The 22,650-nt window shown below is 41.6% G+C and overlaps 2 protein-coding genes across 3 annotated transcripts in view; one reads left to right on the forward strand and one right to left on the reverse strand.

The window, feature by feature from the left end:
- rbpjb (recombination signal binding protein for immunoglobulin kappa J region b) overlaps positions 1-17,104 on the forward strand; it is a 64,008-nt gene extending 46,904 nt beyond the window's left edge. For both annotated transcript variants that reach the window (XM_036146382.1, XM_012867671.3), the window contains 8 exons: positions 1,878-2,043; positions 3,684-3,858; positions 6,731-6,868; positions 7,011-7,123; positions 9,525-9,665; positions 9,755-9,910; positions 10,000-10,103; positions 13,222-17,104. In XM_036146382.1, the coding sequence (XP_036002275.1) occupies positions 1,878-2,043; positions 3,684-3,858; positions 6,731-6,868; positions 7,011-7,123; positions 9,525-9,665; positions 9,755-9,910; positions 10,000-10,103; positions 13,222-13,546 (1,318 nt within the window). In that variant the 3' untranslated portion in view covers positions 13,547-17,104. The remainder of the gene's footprint in view (positions 1-1,877; positions 2,044-3,683; positions 3,859-6,730; positions 6,869-7,010; positions 7,124-9,524; positions 9,666-9,754; positions 9,911-9,999; positions 10,104-13,221) is intronic.
- Positions 17,105-18,934: 1,830 nt separating this feature from the next.
- Positions 18,935-22,650, reverse strand: part of LOC105929772 (cholecystokinin receptor type A) — a 14,445-nt gene continuing 10,729 nt past the window's right edge. The window contains exon 4 of the mRNA XM_036147016.1: positions 18,935-21,828. Coding sequence (XP_036002909.1) covers positions 21,142-21,828 — 687 coding nt within the window. The 3' untranslated portion in view covers positions 18,935-21,141. The remainder of the gene's footprint in view (positions 21,829-22,650) is intronic.

Consider the following 22,650-nt stretch of genomic DNA (forward strand, 5'->3'; position numbering starts at 1 on the left):
TTATCGCTCGGTGTGACTCGGGTACGGCATCAACTCGTCTCACCGTTACCGGCCAACGTTTGAGCCAGCGCAACAATTTACAGCAATCAGGCTATTTGACCGTATATGACACTTTTTAAAGGACACCCTGCAGCCAATCAGTCGAGTATTCACCCAAATCTGACCAAATAACTGTTAAAACAGTTGTTAACGAGGGGGTTTACTTCACTTAGGGCGCTATCTAGACTTTATCTATTTTGCAAACTTTTTCATCGTCCCATAATGTGGAGCAGAAATGAAAAGGTTTCGACTTTGATCTAGAGCTGCAGCAACTTTAGTTTGGGTTTTATTTGATGTTATAATCAACAAAATGACAAGAATTGCAGACTTTCTGAAATCGGTGACTAATCTATGAAATCTTCTCACAATATTCAGATTTTTGTTTTTAGTTGTACTGTAATTTTCTACTCCAGTGTGCAGAATTTTATACAAACTACAGAAAAATACAAAAAAAAATTGCGTTTCAGGAGTTTTGGACATGAAAACTGTGCTAAGCGACGGACGCACGTGTCCTGCGCGTCCGCGTTGGCCTGTGATGAAGACCCCGGCTCCCACCCGAATGGAATGGAAGAGATTTTGTAAAATTTATTTCAATTTTTTTTATGTCCTCAGGTCCTGTCTTAGAAGGCAGTCAGTGATGAGATGGAAAATAGAAGCCATGTAGCTGAAGGCAGACAGAGCTGCAGGAGGAGAGGAGCTGGAAGATGAGCACCTCTACGGGGCGCCTGCAGGGAAGCTAATTCTTCCCGCTCCGGCATCGAAGCCGGGATTCAGGCAGGCCTCACAATGTCGATTAAAATCTCCGTGCAACACGCGCGTGTCTGCAGACTGATTAGGAGCTGATGCAACACCCCCTCCCCGTTTGTGTCAGCCGTGCTCTCTTGAACTCGTCTTTTCTTCCCCAAACCCTTCCTGTAACGCTGCTCTTCAACTTTCCACCTCTCACTGCCACTTTTTATAGCCTCCCACCACCACAACCCCACCCACCCCATCCTCTCTTCAGCTCTCCTGCGTTTTTGGCCCTGCTTGCGACGCGGCTTGCGATCTCATCAGACCAGTCTCTTGGCAAATCAAACGTCGGGACACCAAGAGCCGGAGCGCAACATTTGGAAAAGACGAATTCCTCAGATAACGATTTTGTCCAGCAGAAAAGCGCTGCAGGAATTTGCAGGATGCTGGTTTGTTAGTTGGGGGGGGTCAGAGTCTAGTGACCAGCAAAGCTCTCGCAGAGATGCGCGGAGAGTTTCAACAAACGCTCATCTCCCCCCATTTCTCGCCGTCTGCGCTTTTTATAGAAGGAGAAAGCAGACAAACACCCACGGAGACAGAGTCCGGAGTTGCGAAAGAGCTTTTGCTCTCCAGTTCCCCACTGTCGCTCAGAAAACTTGTTTAAAGCGTGTTCAGTAATGAGCTGCTCTCGCATCTTGCAAAGTTTTTTCTAGAGAAGCCTGCATGTCTTAAACTTTATGTTGCTTTTTTTAATTTAACTTTTTGTTTTTGTATCCTTCCTGATCATGTTAACATAGACAAGGTGCAGCTCTAAAAATGTAAAGTTGCTGAAAAAATATTGAAAGAGTTTTTTTTTGGACTGAGAAAGATGTTAGTGGACTGCCCTCTACTGGTGTAACATAGGAGGCACAGTCTTCGGTTTTTTTTTCACCCAAATTCATGCTTTTAATGAAATATTTGAGCTAAAATCCTGCTTACATTACCATTTGAAATATAAACATAATCCCTTTAAAAGCTCAAAAACGTGCCTAAACAAAGTTGTCCTGGAAAGCATTGTCTGGAGACTCAAACCTGCCTATGATAAACGCTCATCACCCGCTTGTTTCCAGGTTCTTCTGCCCTCCTCCGTGCGTGTACCTGATGGGCAGCGGCTGGAAGAAAAAGAAGGAGCAGATGGAAAGGGACGGCTGCTCCGAGCACGAGTCGCAGCCTTGTGCCTTCATTGGCATCGGTAACAGTGACCAAGAAATGCAACAGCTCAACCTAGAGGGAAAGGTGCGAATTACACACAGAGAATACGGCCACTCACTCCAAGCTGTTGAAGTCACAACCCCCTCTCCTCCAGAAACTCCGCCGGCTCTTTGACAATATGAAGGATGCTGAGACATAACTGGAGGGTGGTGTGGGTTATTTGGCAGGACCGGTTACACACCCCAATAGGATCGGATCTATCTGAGTAATTGGGCAGATGAAACCTGGTTTACAGACATGCTGCCATCATGCTTAGCTAAAATGACTCAAAGTCGGTCATTTGTCTAGTTTGGCCGCTCTGCATCCAGAGAGTAGTGCAGCCATAGACATTATATACGTAGACGTGTCATTGGGCGGGTTCTGCCTATGCTGCGATGCGTCAGAGCGTCCGCCATCTTAAATGTGGCAAATCTGCAGTTACTCAGTCACTTAAACAGTATCAGAGGGACTTTAATCTCTGAATATACTTTGTATTCGTAGTATTTTTGTTTTTGTAATATTACAAGTTTATTTTTGTATCCCTTTAGCTTCATTCTCCTGAATTTATTATCCTAAAGAATAAAAGTATTTAAAATAATCTAACCTGGCCTTATTACTCCAGGAGTGAAATAATTCTGCAAACTGTGACTATTCTGTAAATGTTCCCCCTTAATTCTCATATGTTTTTATCATAACATTATCACTTTTGTGGTTTTTTTTTGTTTTGTTTTTTTACTTTGATGACCTAGGACTTTTTTTTTCTCATATTATTAATTTTACCTCTTTAATACTCCCCCAAAAAGTCTGTTCCCAAAGGTTCACATGTGACACGGTTTAATGAAATAATGAAGACCACAATGTTTAGATTTAACAAATTGATCCTTATATTCATAACACATACACACACAAATATATATATATCTTGTATCTGCCTTCTATATATATGTAGAAGGCAGATACAAGTAGTGAAATAAGCCAGAATACATTTCCATGCAGCACAGGAATGACGCATCTTCTCTGATCCACGTTCACAATAACAAAACTCAACTTTTTTCTGCCACATACAATATGGCGGTGACGTTGACGCGCGAACCTGCGCCCTATGACGCGTCTACGTATATGATGTCTGTGAGTGCAACTATGTACGAAAGATTGCCTCATTAGAATCAGACTGTTTTATGGTGGTGAATTCTCTAGTGCAATTATGTATGTGATTTTTATTTTTTTTTTCACTTTAAATTTGCCTGCAACATTTTTCTCGTAGAAATTAAGCTGCAAAAATTCGGCTGAAAAAAAAATCCAGTGCAGAAATTCGGCTGCATGTGTGTTGACCTTCTGGTAACACGAGCCAAAGCAATCAGGCCAGGATCTAATCGGGCGGCTTTCAGCCAATCACCTTATAGTAATTTAATCACGTGATGCATGAGCAGCGTCTGACCAGCTAGCCGCTAACCAGCTAGCTGGTAAAAGACTCTCCTCTGCCCAATTAAAGAAAACCCTCTGGAGATTCACAAGAAAAACAAGGGTTTCAGTCAAATATCTAAAACTTGAGTTTTCATTGAGATCAGGTTGACAGCAAAAATCTGAAGTTGCCCAGTCTTTTCACTTGGCTTCCTTTTTTTTTTTTTTTTTTTTAGTAAAAACAATCTTTCTAATGGTTTCTAAATCTTTCTCTCCCTGGGCAGAATTATTGCACAGCCAAAACCTTGTACATATCCGACTCCGACAAGAGAAAGCACTTCATGTTGTCCGTCAAGATGTTCTACGGCAACAGCACGGACATCGGCGTCTTCCTCAGCAAGAGGATCAAAGTCATCTCCAAGCCCTCCAAAAAGAAGCAGTCCCTCAAGAACGCTGACCGTGAGTCTTTGCCTTGAAAAGAGTCGTGTCTTTTAGTTAGATGAACGGCTATTGGATCTGTGCTTTGTCTTCGTTTAGAGATTTCTCCGTTGTCCTACATTGATTTTGCCCTTCCCGGTAGCATTTGCCAGCCTTACGGGCCGCGCTAACGACAAGTAAGCTGATTTCATAGCCGATAACTCAAGATTTTCCTTTGGAGTCCTGCAGACTTTCAGTAAGAAAACAGGCGACGGGAAACACGGGAGTTTTCTGTGTAAACGATGTAAACGCCGGCCGCTCGATGTGACCCATTTCTACAGGAAATGCATGACGTTAATGAAGTTTTTTGTTCAAAAGTACGTTTTATCTGTCAATATTAAACGTATTGAAGGCTGAATAGTTTCTGCAAAACTGATTTAGGTTAGAGATTAATAAATAAATTCTGTTCATTCTGTGCCAAAAGTACAAACATCCAAAATGAAACGTTTTCTTTTAGATCTGATTCATTTGAAAACGTATTAAATAGATAAAACTCAAATTTAGAAAAACATAAAGTGGATAAAACCCAAATAATTGTGTTATTAGGTTAATAATCTTTAAACTCCACATAGTGAAGCTTTTATATCTTTAATCTGACCTCCAGGAATACATCCTTGAATCTTTAACTTTATTTCCTTTCAAGGATTCACTTTAACGTCTCAGTGCTTTTCTAATGCAGAAAACAACAGATTTTTAAAGCTTTCAGCGCTTTTCACTTCATGCTTACTGCGGTGCTGTTCTGATGGACGGGAGCGGCGTTCAAACCAGAGCTGCCGATGTCCGCGGCACTGTTAACGGCCCGGTTCTGGTGTCGGTGCTTCTCTCCAACAGAGTCAGAAATCTTTTTGCCGAATATTTGCTCTGATCTGCTTGCTGGCCCAGTTGGCAGCGCTGGTGCCTTTCAGCAAGAAGGTCCTGGGTTCAAATCCCAACCCTGGGTCTTTCTGCATGGACTCTGCTTGTTCTCCCTGTGCATGCGTGGGTTCTCTCCGGGTACTCCAGCTTCCTCCCACAGTCCAAAAAACATGACAGTTCGGGTCTCTGTGGTGGGCTGGCGACCTGTACCCCCAGCCCCCGTGTCCCTGCATGTGCTAACCGGGTATAAACAATGCAGGATGATCTTTTTCTCTGTAAAAAAATAGCAACAACAACAACAACAAAAAAAGATTTTATATTTGTATAATTCTCTTGCTTTTCTTGAAATCCCATCCAGTTTGTATTACCTGAGCCCTTACTGGCTGCTAACTAACAGTTTCTGAATACAAGTAAAGGTAAAGGCTGGCGTTTCAATACCAGGGACCTCCAAAAATTCTGAAATGGTGAAAAGACGGTGTAGGTACCAGATCGACTCGGGCCCTGCGCCTCCTGATGACGTCACATTATGGCAACGCCACTCAAACAAACTACATTGAGCCCGCGGTCTGCAATTGTAACAAATCAATTTTATTTAGTTAATTTAGCGGTTTCTTTTTCTCAAAAGTTTCAGGCTTAAAGATGAACATAGAAAAATATGAAATCTTAGCAATTCAAAATAATCAACCCACTTTAATTGATGAAAATGAGGTAAAATATTTAGGTATAATGATTAACAAGTACCACACTGAAAATGACAGAACAAATATTCAAGCCATTTTACAAAAAAATCAACAAATATTTGACAGTTGGCAAAATTTTTGGAAGAATATTGTCACAATTTCATCTGGAATAATAAAAAACATGTGATCAGAAAGAACGACATAGTAATATCAGTAGAAAAAGGAGGAATAAACGTTACTGATTTTAAAGTGATGAATGCCGTGATAAAATTAAAATGGCTTCAGACTTTTATTAAAAATGAAAAGAGTTTATGGTTTAGTTTCCCTTCACAAGTTTTTTTTTTTTTGTTTTGTTTTTTTTAAATTGGAGGAAGGAAATTTCTCTTAAGATGTAACTTTAATCCTGCAAAATTACCGATCAAATTGTCAGACTAACACAGAAGCATTCCAAAATGAATATTAAAAGTTTTCATGCCTCAATTAAGTTACTGGAAAACAACCGTAAATTAACAAAATAAAATTGATTTGTAACAAATGGAGACCGCGGGTGTAATGTAGTTTGTTTGAGTGGAGTTGCCATATGGCCCCCCGAGCCGATCTGGTTACCTGACTCCGGCAGATAGATTTGCTCCGCATATCCATCTGGAAACCTTCCGTTGAAGTAATTTTGGGAAGGGGCGAAAATACTGGTTAGCTGATTGGCCTATGTTGGTGATAGACGGGCCAAATGAACCAATCAGATTCGTCGTCGCTCTGTTACGAGCGACGACGAAAACACAACCACAAGCCAAGCTACTCTTGCTGCTGCAGGTAAAGGCTCGTTAGCTCAGCAAAGAAATACTCTGTAATTCCGATAAAACTTGCTCGATAGCCACGCTAACGCTAGTTTCATCGGCTGAAGCCGCCATGTTCTTTAGACTGAACTGTCGCGCTTCTCGTTGCGTCACACCTCAACCCGCCTCAAAGCCAACGCTGATTGGACGTTCGTTTGGTGAACGGCTCCAAATTTTCTTTAACGGAGAGTAGCCAGACTGATCTGTGAGTGAAACCTCGAAATCTCGCGAGATCAGGATGGTCTCACGAGGCTATCGATCTGGTACCTACAACGGCCAAACTAGGAATGGTGTTGAAAGTGTATAAATTTTTCTAAATGAAGCTTCAGGTGAAAAGATTTAGACTCTGTCTCAGATCAGCCACCAGGGGGCAGCACCCTGCCCGTTCTGCCCACTCCAGGGCTGTTCTCACACCTCTGACCTCCCAGCTTGCAGCGTGCCATGTTCTCCTGACATAAGCCTGCCTCTTCTTGCCTCTGTCCATAGTGTGCATCGCATCAGGGACCAAGGTGGCGCTGTTCAACCGACTCCGCTCCCAGACGGTCAGCACGCGTTACCTACATGTGGAGGGGGGCAACTTCCACGCCAGCTCCCAGCAGTGGGGCGCTTTCTACATCCACCTGCGTGAGTGGCCCTGATCCCAGCGTGTGTGTGTGTGTGTGTGTGTGTGTGTGTGTGTGTGTGTGTGTGTGTGTGTGTGTGTGAAGCGTAACGGAGGGATGGTGGGTGGCAGCAGCTCTGACCGGCCCTTTGTTTGCCTTTCCAGTGGATGACGAGGAGTCAGAAGGAGAGGAGTTCACTGTGAGAGACGGTTACATCCACTACGGCCAGACGGTCAAGCTGGTGTGTTCGGTCACCGGCATGGCGCTGCCCAGACTGGTAAAGAAAATAAATGAATGCATAAATAAATAAATGACGGGTCTCCACGGTGGAGCTCAGGAGGAACTGTGATAAAACCAAACTGTTGAGATAAACGGGCAAAAACGCTTCTTCCTCGTTGGCTTGGAGGAATATTCAACGTGACGCCGTCTGCGGTTCGCTGTTCCCGCGCCAACCCCGGCAAACAAAAAGCCGAGTGATGCTGCTTCTGCCGGCTCTGTCCAAACACGTCAAAATCAGAGCGCCGGCGGCCAGCGACTCTTTTTTTTTTTTTAACGTGCATAAACAATTGTCAATCAGTTGTTTTTTACGCTGAGGAGAGCAGGTCTTCTTATTGTCCTCTAACTAGCAGGCTCCACAGAGCTGCCAGTCTTCTTGTCATGTGGCATAAAAAGAAGAGACGAGTTGTTTTCTTAGACTTCATTTACTTTTATTCTCTTCAAATAACAAAAAAAAAACAAAAAAAAAACACGAAGCCTCGTCTTTCCTTCAACTCAAACCGTGACTCATGTCGTTCTAAGCAGCCCGCTGACATGTTCTCTCTTTCCCTGCATCTATTTTTGTTTGCTTGCTAACCTCATTTTCTTCTGACCCACACGGCTTTACAGGAGTTCTCACTCCTCTTGTACTTTTCCAGGTTGTTTTTTTTTGTTTTTATTTCTCCTTACATTTACGTAAGCTCGTTTCATGAGGATTTCATGAATAAACGGCACAAAGTAGCTCATAACCGTGAAGGGGAAGGATAATTTTTACAGTTTTTAGAATCATCAGAATCAGAAATACATTAATAAGCCCAGGGGGAAATTATTTTACAAATAGGAACCTGAAAAGTGTGGCTTGCTTTTGTGTTCAGCCCCTTTCACTCTGATACCCTTCAATAAAATGAAAGTAAATTAGATGTCCGCTGTAAACGCAGCCGACCGGTGTTTAATTTAACCTCAGTAGAAATACTGCTGATCTGTGACGAGATGACGGGAACAGACGGCCTCATGAAGGCCAATGGGTTTTTTTTTTCTTTCTTTCTTTCTTTCACTTTATTTTTAGTAAATGATCCAGCATTAAACACAGGAAACATTAAAAAAAAAAAAAACGATGATAAACAAAGCCACAATTTACCAAAAAAACGAATAGGCTGAAGCAAAGCTTATTATTGCCTACCCCGTTTTATATTTACGACCTTTACAACCTACCAGGTTCTTTACATATATAAATATTCAAATCTACATAACATAGGATTTTATCATTTTACATTTTAAAGCCCTTTTAAAATTCACCAAGAAAGGACATAACTTTAAATCATCATTCATCTCATTCAACATTTTCACACCAATAACTGAAACACATCTAGACGTTATCTGGCTCTTCTCTTTTGCACATTCAAATATAAACAAACCTCGCAAATTATATTTATTCTCTCTTAATTTAAATAATTTCTGAATACCAGAAGGAAGACTTTTATTCACTGCTTTATACATTATTTTCAGTATTTTTATATAAACAATGTCTTTGAATTTTAATGTGTTGCTTTGAATAAAGAGTTTATCAGTTGGTTCACGGTATCCCACCTTATTAATAAGCCTTAAAGCTTTTTTTTGCAACTTAACTTATCAATAATTGTTTTATTTGCATTTCCCCATACTTCTGAACAATAAGACAAATAAGGCTTGACCAAAGAGGAATATATAATATGCAGGCCTTTGATATTTATTAAATCTTTTATTTTAAACAATATTCCCAATAGTTTTTGCAACTTTGTTTCTAATATATTTTATGTGAGGTTTCCAACTAAGTCTATTGTCTATAATAATCCCTAGAAATTTTGTCTCATAAACTTTGTTACATTTATAGAGAAGTTTATTTTCTAAAAGCGGTGAACGTCGCACAGAGTGCAGGGACGCTGGTAAAAGTGGATAGAAATGGACGGAGCAAAACTTGTGGGAGGCCACAGAAGCGTTTCCAGCAGGACAACCATGCAGAGTATCCAGTCAGAGCCACAATTTAACGATTTCCACGTGGTAGAACGGCCTAGTCAAAGTCAAGGACTAATGCCTTTTGAGAATCTTTGGGGAAACCTGAAAGTCGATGTTCAGACGCTCCTCATGCGGGCGGAGCTGGACTCAAACACTTGCTGCTAAAACAGCGGAGAAGAGTTGGTCTACTCAGTGTTGACTCAGAGGGACTGAATATTAATACACCAAGAAAAAAAACATACTTAAATTCAATTATTATGCACAATGCTGTGTTGGTCCGTCACAGAGGGTCCGTAGATTAAAGTGATAAACCTGAACAGCAAAGAGTCCTTTAACGTCCCGCCCAAGCTTGATCTTTGCGCTTCCTGTCACCAGGTCGTCTAATGCTTCAGTCGGCTTACCCGCCTGCTTTGTGTGCGTTTCCCCATCAGATCATCCGAAAAGTCGACAAGCAGACGGCGCTGCTGGACGCCGACGACCCCGTCTCCCAGCTGCACAAGTGTGCCTTCTACCTGAAGGACACGGAGCGCATGTACCTGTGCCTTTCCCAGGAAAGGATCATCCAGTTCCAAGTACGTCCCCCCGCCACACGGTCAGCCTCACCGCCTCACCTCTGAGTCCTGTAACTCACCTCCGCCTTTCTCTCCCCCGTCCCGCCCAGGCCACTCCATGCCCGAAGGAGCCCAACAAGGAGATGATCAACGACGGCGCCTCCTGGACAATCATCAGCACGGACAAGGCCGAGTACACCTTCTACGAGGGCATGGGCCCCGTCCACTCGCCCGTCACCCCCGTGCCCGTGGTGGAGAGCTTACAGGTAGCCGGCGGGCCGATGGCTCACGGTGAGGCTTGGCGTGTGTGTGTGTGTGTGTCTGAAACCCGTCCGCTCTTGTCTGCTCCCCGCAGCTCAACGGCGGCGGGGACGTTGCCATGCTGGAGCTGACGGGGCAGAACTTCACGCCCAATCTGCGGGTTTGGTTCGGAGACGTGGAGGCAGAGACCATGTACAGGTGGGTGTTTTTTTTATGGGCTGCATTCAGGATGTGTCGTCTGTTTTTATTATTTTATAGGGGAGATTCTGTTTTAAATCTTAAAGCGCTAAAACATTTTCGGCTCCAGTTGTCGTCTGCGTCTTCATCACGTTCAGTCTAGTCCGGCTACAGCGACTAATTAGATCAGTACAACGCTAATAAGATCTAAGGATGTCAGACGCACAGAAGGTTGCTGTCAGCTTCAGTGACGAGGCTGAAGCTGAAGTCTGAGGCGGGTTTACTACTACGCTGTGGCTGGGCCACCAATCAGCAGCGAGCTCAGAGGGAAAAAAGCCTCCTGGGTGTTTTAAAGAACCAGAACATCGCAGGACGTTTCTCTTTTAAACCCCGTTGGGTCGCCTGTATTGGTCCTGGTGCTGAAACGGTTTATCGCCGCACGCTAAGAGGCGTTTGAGTTCAGCTGGAAATTAAAGGTTGATCTGCTTTTATTAGTCAAGTCTGCACGGCAGCTCCAGCTGTCAGAAAACCCAGAGGGAAAACAACAAAGCAATAATTGACCTCTTAACCTTTTTTTGGTTTATTAGTCCAGATTTTTTTTCTCAAACACTGAATTTTTTTAGGTATTTTTACAGACTCTGAATTTTCAGCTGTTCAATAAAGTTCTGTCATATCCTTTTTTTTATTATTTACTTAGATGAATACATTAAACCACACAATTCAATTTTATTTATATAGCGCCAATTCATGAAACATGTCATCTCGAGGCACTTTACAAAGTCAAATCAATCATATTATACAGATTGGTCAAAGGTTTCCTATATAAGGAAACCAGTTGATTGCATCAAAGTCCCAACAAGCAGCATTCACTCCTGGAGAAGCATAGAGGCACAGGGAGAGTCGTCTGCGTTGTCCATGGCTTTGCTGCAATCCCTCATACTGAGCAATTACTACACAATTATAACAAAACTAACGCTAAACAAAAATTCCTTTTTTCCAGTGTAATGATACGCGGATTTCTTCTGCCAGGCAGTTTTTCTTAAACTGGCTTTGTTCCTGTTAGTTTTTTTGTTTTTTTTTGTCACTTTTAAACATTTCAGAAAATTAAACAAATTTAAATATTGCAAAGGAATAAAAAAAAAAGCTTTTAAATCTTGTCAAGAGTTTGGAAATGGGTTTATAATCCAGACAGATGGAGTCAAACGATGTTTCGATGTTTTTTTAGCATTTGATGATAGTCTATTTGTTACTCTTTGGTTTATTTCTTCTCGTCATCTTGGTTCTGTTTAAGTTATTTAATGGTTCTCCTGGTTTAGCAGATATCGGGCCAGGCAGTGAGATGGACCAAAAAAGGGTATGATAGTTAATTCATCATTCATGATTGAACAAGGTGGGCAAATATATGTTCAGTTCACACAGGACCCGGTTGGCTTGGAAAGCCTTTTCCTTTGAAAACGGCCTTTTCTAGTCACTCAGCTTTACTTTGTCTTTTGATCAGTAAAGTTTGATCTGAAACACTTCAGTGTAATCAACTTTTTCACAGCTCTCCTCAAGTGGAAGAGAAAGCTTGCTCCTCTAGCCGGGGACATCAGAAGATGAGGGTAGGGTTAGAAAAAGGTCCTGATGTGGGGCAGCATGGAGTCACATGTATCTGCTGCTCCGTTTACCTCCTAAAACCTCAGAAATACCAACAAATGGCGCGATGTGGGCTTCCTCCAGACTTTAATCTCATCCAGGACCTTTTGGTCTAGTCTGTAAGTTTAGATTTACAGTGAGAGGATGCTATACAGCTCTTTGACCCACATTTAGGAGTTTTTTCACTTGTATTTTATTGTTTTTAAAGATACAAATTATAAAAAACAATGCAACGTACACAGTTGGTCAGTTATTAATATACATTGTCCATTTTCCCCCCAAACATCTTCATATTTAACTTGTTGCAACCTTATTATAAAAGTAAGTCTTTCCATGCTGTGAATTTCTTCGACAATGCAACGTCCAGTTTTGAACTCTAGGGCCTCCTTGTTTGATGCCAACAACATTTTAAATGGGTAAATGTCTTTTTTCTGAATCCCTGCTGCCGTTGCATAACCAAAGTATAACGTCAGTGTTGTTCTTGGCATGCTGTGCCACAATATCTTCTCACTTTCTTTCCCCAACATCGGCCCAGAATTGGGACAAGTTGTGACACTGCCAGAAGATCCGAGCCTGACCCACATCCTGCTCGCCACGCAGTCTCCAGCAGCGCTGGTGCAAACACAGACATGCCTTTTCTTAATCTTTGGAGGAATAAAATATCCGGCTACATTTTTCCCCAACAGTAGATTTTCCAGTTCCCAGAGCTAGCAGTGCTACTTATGCTACTTATGTCCTATAAATCGTTACAATGCAGAGGTTTCTAACACTGTCAGCTTAACAAATTTTAGCAATGCTTCTCGATAGAAATTTAGTAAAAGAAAGGAAGCCGTTTGTCTTTAATATGTTTTACTTTCTCCTTTGTGTCGAGTCACAGAGAAACTAGGCTTAGACTCACTACTAGCTCGCCTAAATGAATAAATAAATACAGAATACCTGGACACATATGGAAAAAATCTCTATTTCCAGACTTTATTTCCATCCGGAGAGAACTGTGGAGGTCTCTACATGAAAATATGAAGGAACCCCGGGTTAAGACTGGACGATATAGAAAAAGACCTTATTGATAAAATAGAAATCATATGGATCAATATCGATAATTATCAACAAATTCAAAACATATTTATTAAGTGCAGCCCTGGTCATTTTATGCTGTTGCTTAGCAACCTATTTTTAGATACAGAACACACAAACACTGAATTCAAACTGAACCATTTATTTAACCAACTTTTTACCAAAAGTAAAAAAAAAAAAAAGAAAAGAACATGCTCTGAACTGTTTGAAGGGGGCGGAGCTTGTTTCCTGGGTCTGCGTTGTGATTGGTTGGGAGGATGTAACGAGTAATATTAACCTACATGACTAGAATGCAAAACGAAGGAAAACTGTTATTCTGTTATATGTGTCTATCGGTCGTTCTATATTGTCCCGCCCTACCCTGGTTGTAATCGTTGTTTTTTTCTCCGTCCATTGAGCAACACCTTCTGTCTGGCTGTGCCTCCTGCAGGTGTGCAGAGAGCATGCTGTGCGTGGTGCCCGACATCTCGGCCTTCCGCGAGGGCTGGCGCTGGGTGCGGCAGCCCGTCCAGGTCCCCGTCACGCTGGTGAGGAACGACGGCATCATCTACTCCACCACGCTGACCTTCACCTACACGCCCGAGCCCGGCCCGCGGCCGCACTGCAGCGCCGCCGGCGCCATCCTGCGGGCCGGCAACTCCAGCCTGCACAGCACCAGCGGCCAGGAGCCCGCGCCCGGCGTCTACGGCCCCAACAGCACCCCCGGCGCCGGGGTCACGTCCTCGTCCTCCGCCGCCGCCGCCGTGGTGTCCTAACGCACACACAGTATGCCTTGAGCGCGAACGTACCTTTGTGGGGGGGGGAGGGGTGGGTTATATAAAGACTATAGGAAGCAAACCCAAACTGACTCACTGTAGAGTGCTGCGTGTTTCTCCGGGGATACGAACAGAAAGTAGCAAACCGAAGGAGTGACATCACGGGAGGCGTCGGCCAATGGGAATGCGCAGAAGAGCCCCGCCTCCTGTGGTTACGTTAGGGACCTGCCTATTTAATCCTGGTGTTTGGAAATGAGTGACGTTCCTGCAGGCTCAGAGCACCAGCACCTTCCTTCCGCCGTGAGACGCGACGGCAACAACAACACATCCCCCCCCCCCCACCCCATAACGCCACCGCCACGACCCCGGAAGGACAACTCTGCAGTCCACCTGTTCCTGCCTGGGTGGCTTGGCCCCGCCCCCCCACCGCCGAGCTCGGCCAGGTGTGTTGTTGTTGCAGGATGCAGAGGGACACACATAAAACGTGACGATGACATAGTTTTTATGGACCAAGGATCTTGTATAAGCTTTAGTAAAGGTACATTTTTCTCCATACCTTTTTTTGTATTAAACATATAGTACACTTTTGTTACCAAATAGTTTCTATTCTTCCTCTGAGCTTTGGGCTTTTGTTTCCTCCCTGTTTGAGGTCCAAACTCCAAACCTGTATGTTAATGTGACCTTACGACAAACTCCTGCTTCTCAGCCTTTGGCTTGACTTTTTTTTTTTTTTTTTTTTTTTTTTTTTTGCGCGCGTCTTTCTTTCGGGAAAAAGAAAGGAAATCTGAAGTGTGGGTTTGTTTGTTCACATAAGCGAAGGTTGTTTTTTTTTACGTTTTTGTTTGTTTTTATAGGGGGGGTGGGGACCTCAAAGGGGGCCTATATTTTTTATCCTTTGGTTTTTATGATGTCTTTAAAAAGAAAAAAAGCTTTAAGCGACGCCTTTCGCCTTTGCCTGCAATACTCGGCGTGCTCGCCGCGACTCCCGGAGCGTGAACGCATCAGTACATCCCACACGGAGCCATAGCAACATCTGCAGAAAATGTAAAAAAAACAACCTACTTTGTTGGTTACAAAAATAAGATCAAACTCATGTAATAAGCGTTAGTAAGCCTTAGTACTGTATATCCTTACTGTGCACACAGACCGGTCACATATCTGTCGCTCCTACCTGCACCCGGCGAGGTGTCTTCCAGCGCGCGCTCTGCTTACATCCGGTAGTTTTCCAAAAAAACAAAAAAAGAAGCAAAAGAACACAGACCGACGGACACTTTTTCAATTTGATGTGGCCTTACTGCAAAGCGATAAATAAATAAATAAATAAAAAAGGAGTTCACCTTTTTCTTATCTGCTGTTTACTCACCTTGGAAGAAGCTGTGCTTAGCACAAACCGATGCCTCGCTTCCTATCGCAGGAGCTCTGCTGTCCTCCAGCTCGCCGCCGCCGCTTCACCCTCCCTGCAAGGAGCCGCCTTCGTTAACTTCTTTTTCTATGGTGCACAAATCCAAAACCCCGCTTACGCTCTTGTCTTTTGTTTGAACGTCATCGTTCTTCTGTCGGTACAATATCTCCCGGGTAGGCATGAGCCGGAGTGACGACATTGAGGGGAAAGAACTGGAAAATAGAAATGTCTTGACGTGATTCGGTTCCTCCCATCTTAAAAAAAAACCAACAAAAATCCTGCTCAGATAAAATACCTTGTTAATTATTAGTTAGGCCGATGTCTATAGCGCCAAAGTTTTTATTCAAAGCTGCATCTCCACTCGAGCTGTGCCTCGTTATCAGCTTTTTAAGGTACGGCTCCACAACTCCAAATCCGTGTCAAAAAACTGGTGGAGGGCGCACATGAAATCAGGGTTTTCTCAGCTGGTTCTGATTTCTGAGTGCTTCTTAATTCCACTTTAGTGTTGTTTGAAAATTAACAAAAGTTTTTTTTCTGAGTTTTCCAAGTCAAAAAAAAATAAAAAATAAATTTTTTTTTTGTTATTTTCACCACTTTCTATACGCTATAACGCTCAAAATGCCATAAGGTGGGACAGAGATTTGGTCTGTAGTGGAGAGGTAAGCCCAAACATGATTGATACATGTTGAAAATGGAGTATTATTTTTATTCATCCACAAGGAGGATCTCGCATTAGAAGTGGAACAGTAAAGAATTTAGTGAAAAATAAATTCAGTCTTTATTTCCGTTTTAACCAAAGTGAAGCAAACCATTCCCTTTCTGATGCTGCCGTTGCAGCAATCAAACCCTTCTCATAGTTGCCTTCAGAGTCTTCAAAGTCGGGACTCTGAAACGTTAATTTCGCTTCCAGTCAGAAGAAGCATGTCGGCAGTTTTTTTAAACCCTAACCCTAAACATGCCAGGGGTATGAATATTTCTGGGCTGAATTGTTGCCCAGAAATATTAAAATTTAATTGTTTCCAAGCGCTCGAGTCAGAGAACGTTTTTGCCTTTCGGGTCCACATAGAGGAAACGCCGCTCGTAGCTCACAGTTCAGTCGCTCTTTTGGCTTCTGCCTCTGGAATTACCAATTTTTTTTTTTTTTTACCAGAGCAGAAATATTTCCAAGTAGCCCAACACGTCTGCCTTTCAGCCAGCTGACTTGTCAGTGCGCAGCAAACGGCGTGGGCCCAGGGAGCGCAGAAGGTCCCTCCTAAACCTTCTCCGTCTTTAACTCCTTTATCAAACAGACTTCAGAGCGTTGCCCCTTTTTTAAGCCGTGAGTGTTTTCTGCAATAGAAATCTTTCCAAGCAGCCGAATTTGTCTCTAAACAAGGGAAGTAGGCTTTCTCTTAACCTTCTGACCGTCAGTGGGCAGCAATATGCGGGGGAGGGGGGAGGGGACTTGACTGTCTGAACCCGGCTCATGCCTCCTTAAAGCTGCTCTCAGCCCTTCTGTCTACATTGTCCCGCGGCGACAGCGCCTCCTGTGGGAGCATAAAAGGCCTTTCAAAACGTGTATTTAAAAAAAAATTTAAAATAAAATGTGCATTTCCGAACATAACAGCAATATTGTACAGGTCATGTCATTGTTTTTTTTTTTTTTTTTTTACGTTCTCGTTAGCCTGAGCACTAGTTCACCAGCCAGCAAAATTCCTTAAAGCGCGCGAGCGTGTCGTCACTGTAACCGAATAACGAGTCGTACTCGCTCCGTTTTGAAAATAAAAAATAAAAATAATGAAATAAAAATATATTGAGCTTCCTGTCTTCCGCCGACATCCAAAAAAAAAAAAAAAACGTCTAGCTGCGGGGAGGCATTCAAAGGCAATACGAAACCAGAAGAACACCGTAACGTGAATGTCTGCTCGGTGAAGTTTTTCACAATTTTGTTACACCTTTTAATAACGGAAAACAGAAAAGGATTTCATTGCACCCCCTTTAATGTATAAAAAAAATAAATAAATAAATGAAAAAGTTAAGTTATGCCCCGTTCTTGTCACACCATGTTTGTTAATGTAAAATGTTTTATATTGTAATATTGATATTTTTTTAAATTATTGGTACAAAGTCTCCCCCTCGTCTTAACGTCAAATTTTCAACAAAGAAGAAAAAAAGAAGTGCATTATTGCCCGTGCTGCCTCTAAAGTTTCCCTTAAAGTAGGCCGCCTCCTGGATAGATGGGAGGACTTTAAAACAAAAAAACAAGGTGCTGCAGCCGTGGTGTAGCATCCAGACCGAGCAGCGGCGGCGCTTCCCCTTTACTCTGCAGGAGCGAGGTCCACGGATCTTACCTGTAGATTTATTGTTTTTATTTTTATTTTTTTTATATAAATATAAATATATCTTCCATTGTCTCGTAAAATTCAATGTTTGTTTACGTGTCGCCTCCTCTAAGCAAACCACGCCACGTCGTCCTGAGCAGCTTTCAGATTCGTTTAAAAAAAAATAATAAAGTAAAAATAAAACAAAAAATGGCGAGGCGTGTTTTTCACAAATGTGTCGCCTTTCGACAATCGGAGCTGGTTTACAGTTGTTGTTTTTCCCCCAGGAACGCGCAGAGTCAAAACAAAAAGAGGAATATACTGTCCTTGGGGGGGATAATAAGATGTTACACGCCTTCTCCATGTGCTTGTTGATATTTACCTTCATAAGAGGGAAAACATCGTCTCCCTCGCTCTAGCGTTTGCTTCTTGTCTTATTTTTTTTTTCTCAGTTTCTCGTCCTTGTCGTGTTTTTTTTTTTTTTTTTTTTTTTTAACACTTCCAAAAACATTTAAAAGAAAAAGAGGAGTGGGGGAAAAAAAAGCAGCTGTTCTTCGTGTGGATGTGTTTTTATGAGCTCTGAACAATGTATGTATCTTCTTAATATGCCAAATGTCTTTTTTATGACGTAGTTTTCATGCACTGCTAAACAAAAACAGGGCAGAGTGAGAGGCAGCTTTAAACGAATAATAATAAAAGAAAAAAAAAGAGGAGTGTGAAGCCCTTTCTCTGTCGCACTCAGCCTTACTTCTTTTGTGACTATTTGGCTGTTTGCACTACAAAGCGCTAAACTTTCTTTTTCTTCTCACACATTTCATCCGTCATTGTTCGATCTTTTTCTTTTCGTTATTATTATTATTATCATTGTTTCATTGTGCATTTGAAGAGTCCTCACCCTTTCTTTGGCGACGCTTAGCCACGCTGCACCCGGATCGCCCGTTTCTTCGTCGCCATCGCCTTCTCTTCTTCATCTCCAGCTCTTCTCAATCTTATCTGTGTATTATTCTAGTTAAAAATGGTAAGCAGAGGTGTCATGTGGTAGTATACTCAGTGCTCAAAGGGTTGCTGATGGTAGAAACCTGTGCCGTTTGTAACATTTAGCAATAACGTCAAAACAGAGGGGACGTTTGTTTTTTTGGTTCTTCTTTTTTTTTGATAACATATGTTAGTTTTGTTTTTTGTACATATTGCAGCTCCAGATCATGCTCAAAGTTGTATGTCCTTTTAAAAGAAGAGAAACAAAAAAAAACCTAAAAAAAAACAAGAAAAAACTTGCAATATTGGAATAAAATGAGAATTAAAAAAAAAAAAGTGGCAAGACGTGTTTTTTAATCTGAGTTTAATGAACTATGTTTTTACACATTTGTTTTGTTTTACTCTTGGATGATTCAACGCTGAATGGGTCCCGCTGTTACGTAAGGCTTTCTTCGTTTTGCTCCTTTAGTGACTGCGGACATCAAAAACTTGAGTCGATCCATCCCTTCAGGTCCACTTTCTGAAGCCCGTTAAAAGCCCCGGCTCTGTGTACGCTCCGGGTTTTTATATATATGCCACTTTCCAAAGGTACTCTCGCCCCTTGAACTTTTCCACATGTCACGATGCACCAACAAACTTCACAGCATTTTACCAGAACCGCATGTGATAGACCAACAACAACAAAACACATTTATTTAAAAGTGGAAGGAATACGAGGGCTTTAAGTTTTAATTTCACCACAACAAATAAGCCATGATCACATTTTTTACATTCAATCATTTGCCTGAAACAAACCTTATTACCAAATGAGGGCAAAAATACTTCTGAGTCAACATTTTACAGCGTAACTGGCAGAAATGACACACAAACGTTGGATTCTTCACATAGGATTTTACACGTAAAAAGCTAAATTGCTACATCGATGCTGCTATATTTAACAGTACTCCCCGCAGGTGTTGCGTGTCCCACAATATGATAAGACCTCTCCAGTTCCCCCATCCCTTCGGTACATGTACACAGAGAGGGTCAAGGATGTCCGTTATCTGCACAGTGGCGGTATTTCAGTATAAAACCAAAGGTTGGGATTACGTATCAGGGAAGCAGGTGGTTTCTGCAAAGGTTGAGCAATGGGAGGGCAGTTTAGCAAAATTAGGATCTGATAAACAGCATATTCAATAATAAATAAAATGGGAAATACCACTGCTGGTTTGTGAACTTTAGTGTCTTGGCATTAATGTTGTTGTTTTTTTTTAATAAGTCCAAATTTGAGCATTTACCTCAATACTGTCACTGACTGAGGTGGAAAAAGACACACTGGATTATTTTTTTTTAGCTAAATGAAGAAGAAAGCTAACTTTAGCTTAGCTCCGTTTAGCCAAGGCATGCTAATAGGAGTAAAAGTAATATTTTTCATATAATATCAACCAAAATATAATTTAAAAGTAACTTAAGGGTTATTTAACTTAAAATAACACTTTAATAATTGTAATTTTCAGAAGCGCTAGGATTATTTGTTGCTTTTGAGCCTTGGGACTTTCCCGCTCTTTTACTCCTTGTTAAGTGCTGTGCAAATTACAAGCTAACAACTTTTAGAAATAAACAAAACGAGAAGGTGATGTCATGAAAAAGTTATGTAACCTGTCGTGACTCAGCAGAACACTGAACTCCACCTCACCAATCTCCAAGTACACGTTAACGTTTCCTAACAGGGGTGTATCAAAAGCAACACATATTTCAAAGACATAACAATATTGGAAGTTATACAAAATGTCCTTCATTTTTTTTTCACATTTAGACCTGGCCAACAAGTGTTTTTTTTTTGTTTTTTTTTTAAATGCCATAATACATAGTAAAGTACAAAACAGTGTAAAAAATGCTTAAAAGTACTAAATGGGTTGGATCAAGGACATTAACGCTGACATCAACAAAAAGTTAAATGCAAAAGATTAACATAAATCTGTGATTTGGCCCAAAATATCAGCAGCTAATTTTTTTTTATGTCACACTTTTCACAATTTCCTCAATGTAATTATCCCTTTCAGCACAGACAGAAAATTAAGAATACATTATCAACAAGGTCAGGACAAAGCTTAGCCGTATGCTGCGTTTGATTTGTCTGGGAAGTTGAAACTCAGAGGTGGAAGCGACGTCACACACATCCGATCTGAGCGCTTTCTAGTTGGAAGACTTTTGGCGCCAACTACCTTTAGCGATACATGCTAATAATTTAGTTATTTCCCTTTCTATGTGTTTAAACAAATACAAATTGTTGAAATTCGACTTGCGAGTACAAAAAGAACCCACATATACTTGCAACCAAGCGTGGGCTTGTTGGAAGTTGGCTACTTTATCGTTTCCATAAAATCTTAATTCACAACTACACAGAAAAAAAAATCTGAGTATTAACAGTATCTGTTTGGAATTTTTTTTTTTTTTGTATTGAAAAAAAATACCTGTCGACTTTTTTTTTCTGGTAGTCTATACATTACACATCAGACTTTATTTAAAGATACAGAAAAATGTGTATTTCTTCATGAATATATACACGTTTGTATTTTAGCAGCATGGTGGTGACTGCACCATCGCTTGTGATGCTTCTGAAATATGTGGACGTACTCGTATGTTGAACTGGGACACCGACGTGTTTGTTGCTGCACCGGAGCACTTTACGGCACACTTGTGTGGTCCCTGAAGCTGACTGAGCATCATCAGTACTCTGGACTCTGAAGGTTTCAGGGAAACATCTGCCGGGGCAGGACTGCACCGAGCAGTCATCGTACTACGTACCACTGTCATGTTACAGCAAACTTAAAATTAAAGGTACGGTCATAAGCTAGTCCTGCAAGCACTGTGAAAGCTTTACAATAAACAACACACATCATGTGTTTTCACTCAAAGCAGCACAAAGTCGTGTCCGCTCACTCTTGGCTTCTGGACAGAGAGCTAACGCGTGTTATGGTCGCACTTGGAGAAGTATGACCATTTTGCTGATGAGACTTTGCCTTTGCACTCGGCTTACCCGTCTCCCCTTTAGACATTATTATGCTTCTGGTGGACCTCACAGAAGAGACGCTGCTCTGGTAGTTCATCTTAAAGCAGCCGCAGCAGGCGAAGGTGGCTATCATGCGCGTACGGAAGCGCTTGTTCATAAAGCAGTAGATGATCGGGTTGACACAGGCTGAGATGTAGGACAGCAGGTGGATGAAAGAGATGGGAGCCCCCGTCAGGCGGTTGGCAGAGTGCTGGTAGAACGCCTTGCACGTGTTGACCACGTAGAGGGGAGTCCAGCAAAGGAAGAAGAGAAAGACGATGACCATGAGCATGCGGACCACCCGTTTTTTGCTCTTCAGTTGTTTTCGAGAGTTGTTGCTGCCGCACACCCGCCCCACCGCTGGCTTGCTGCCAGCCTCGGCAGGGCTGCTCGTTTTCAGCTGTAAACTCTTCTTTTTGGATGCTTGCAAGTAGCAGCCGTCACTGTCCTCCGGTTTGATACTGCCAGTTCTGGTTTGTCGTTCTGGTACGGAGGAGAATGTGAACAAAACAATATCAGTTTCAGAGCGGATACTGCACCTCAGCATACAGCAGCTAGAACATGGACTTCCTGACTTTAAGTTTACCGCTCTTTTTGCCTCTTTTGATAATGCGTATATGAGTATATATATATATAGATATAGATATATATAGATATATATATATATATATAGATAGATATAGATATATATATATATATAGATAGATATAGATATAGATATAGATATAGATAGATATAGATATAGATATAGATATATATATAGATATAGATATAGATAGATATAGATATATATAGATATAGATATATATAGATATATAGATAGATATATAGATATATATAGATATATATATAGATATATATAGACATATATAGAGATATAGATATAGACATATATAGAGATATAGATATAGACATATAGAGATATAGATATAGAGAGATATATAGATATATATATAGATATATATATGTATGTATGTGTATGTATATAATTTTATTTTTTTGAAGTCTCATGCTGGTAGATGTAAAAGTCTTGTTAAAACTGTACAGGCGTGCCATCAGCATGCGCGTCATGTGAAATTGCAGTACAACAGTGATTGTTGAAAACATCTCTTGGGTTACTTTTATACGTAGCTATAGCAGAATAGTCACCATATGTTCTGAGGGACATTTCTGTTTCGACACAATAAAATAATTAATCAAAACAGTTCTGTTCCAAGGGCTTTTGCTAGAGCCATGCGACTGTGTGGTCTATTGTGATACCGTGACGCATAACCAGCACAACCTCCATCCATTCATCCATGGACAAATGCATACATACACCCATGCATGCATGAATGCATGGATGCATATATACACACACAGAGCTCTCACGTATGATAAGTTCAGGGTGAGATGG

Source organism: Fundulus heteroclitus, chromosome 14, assembly GCF_011125445.2.
Source record: "Fundulus heteroclitus isolate FHET01 chromosome 14, MU-UCD_Fhet_4.1, whole genome shotgun sequence".
NCBI lineage: Eukaryota > Metazoa > Chordata > Actinopteri > Cyprinodontiformes > Fundulidae > Fundulus > Fundulus heteroclitus.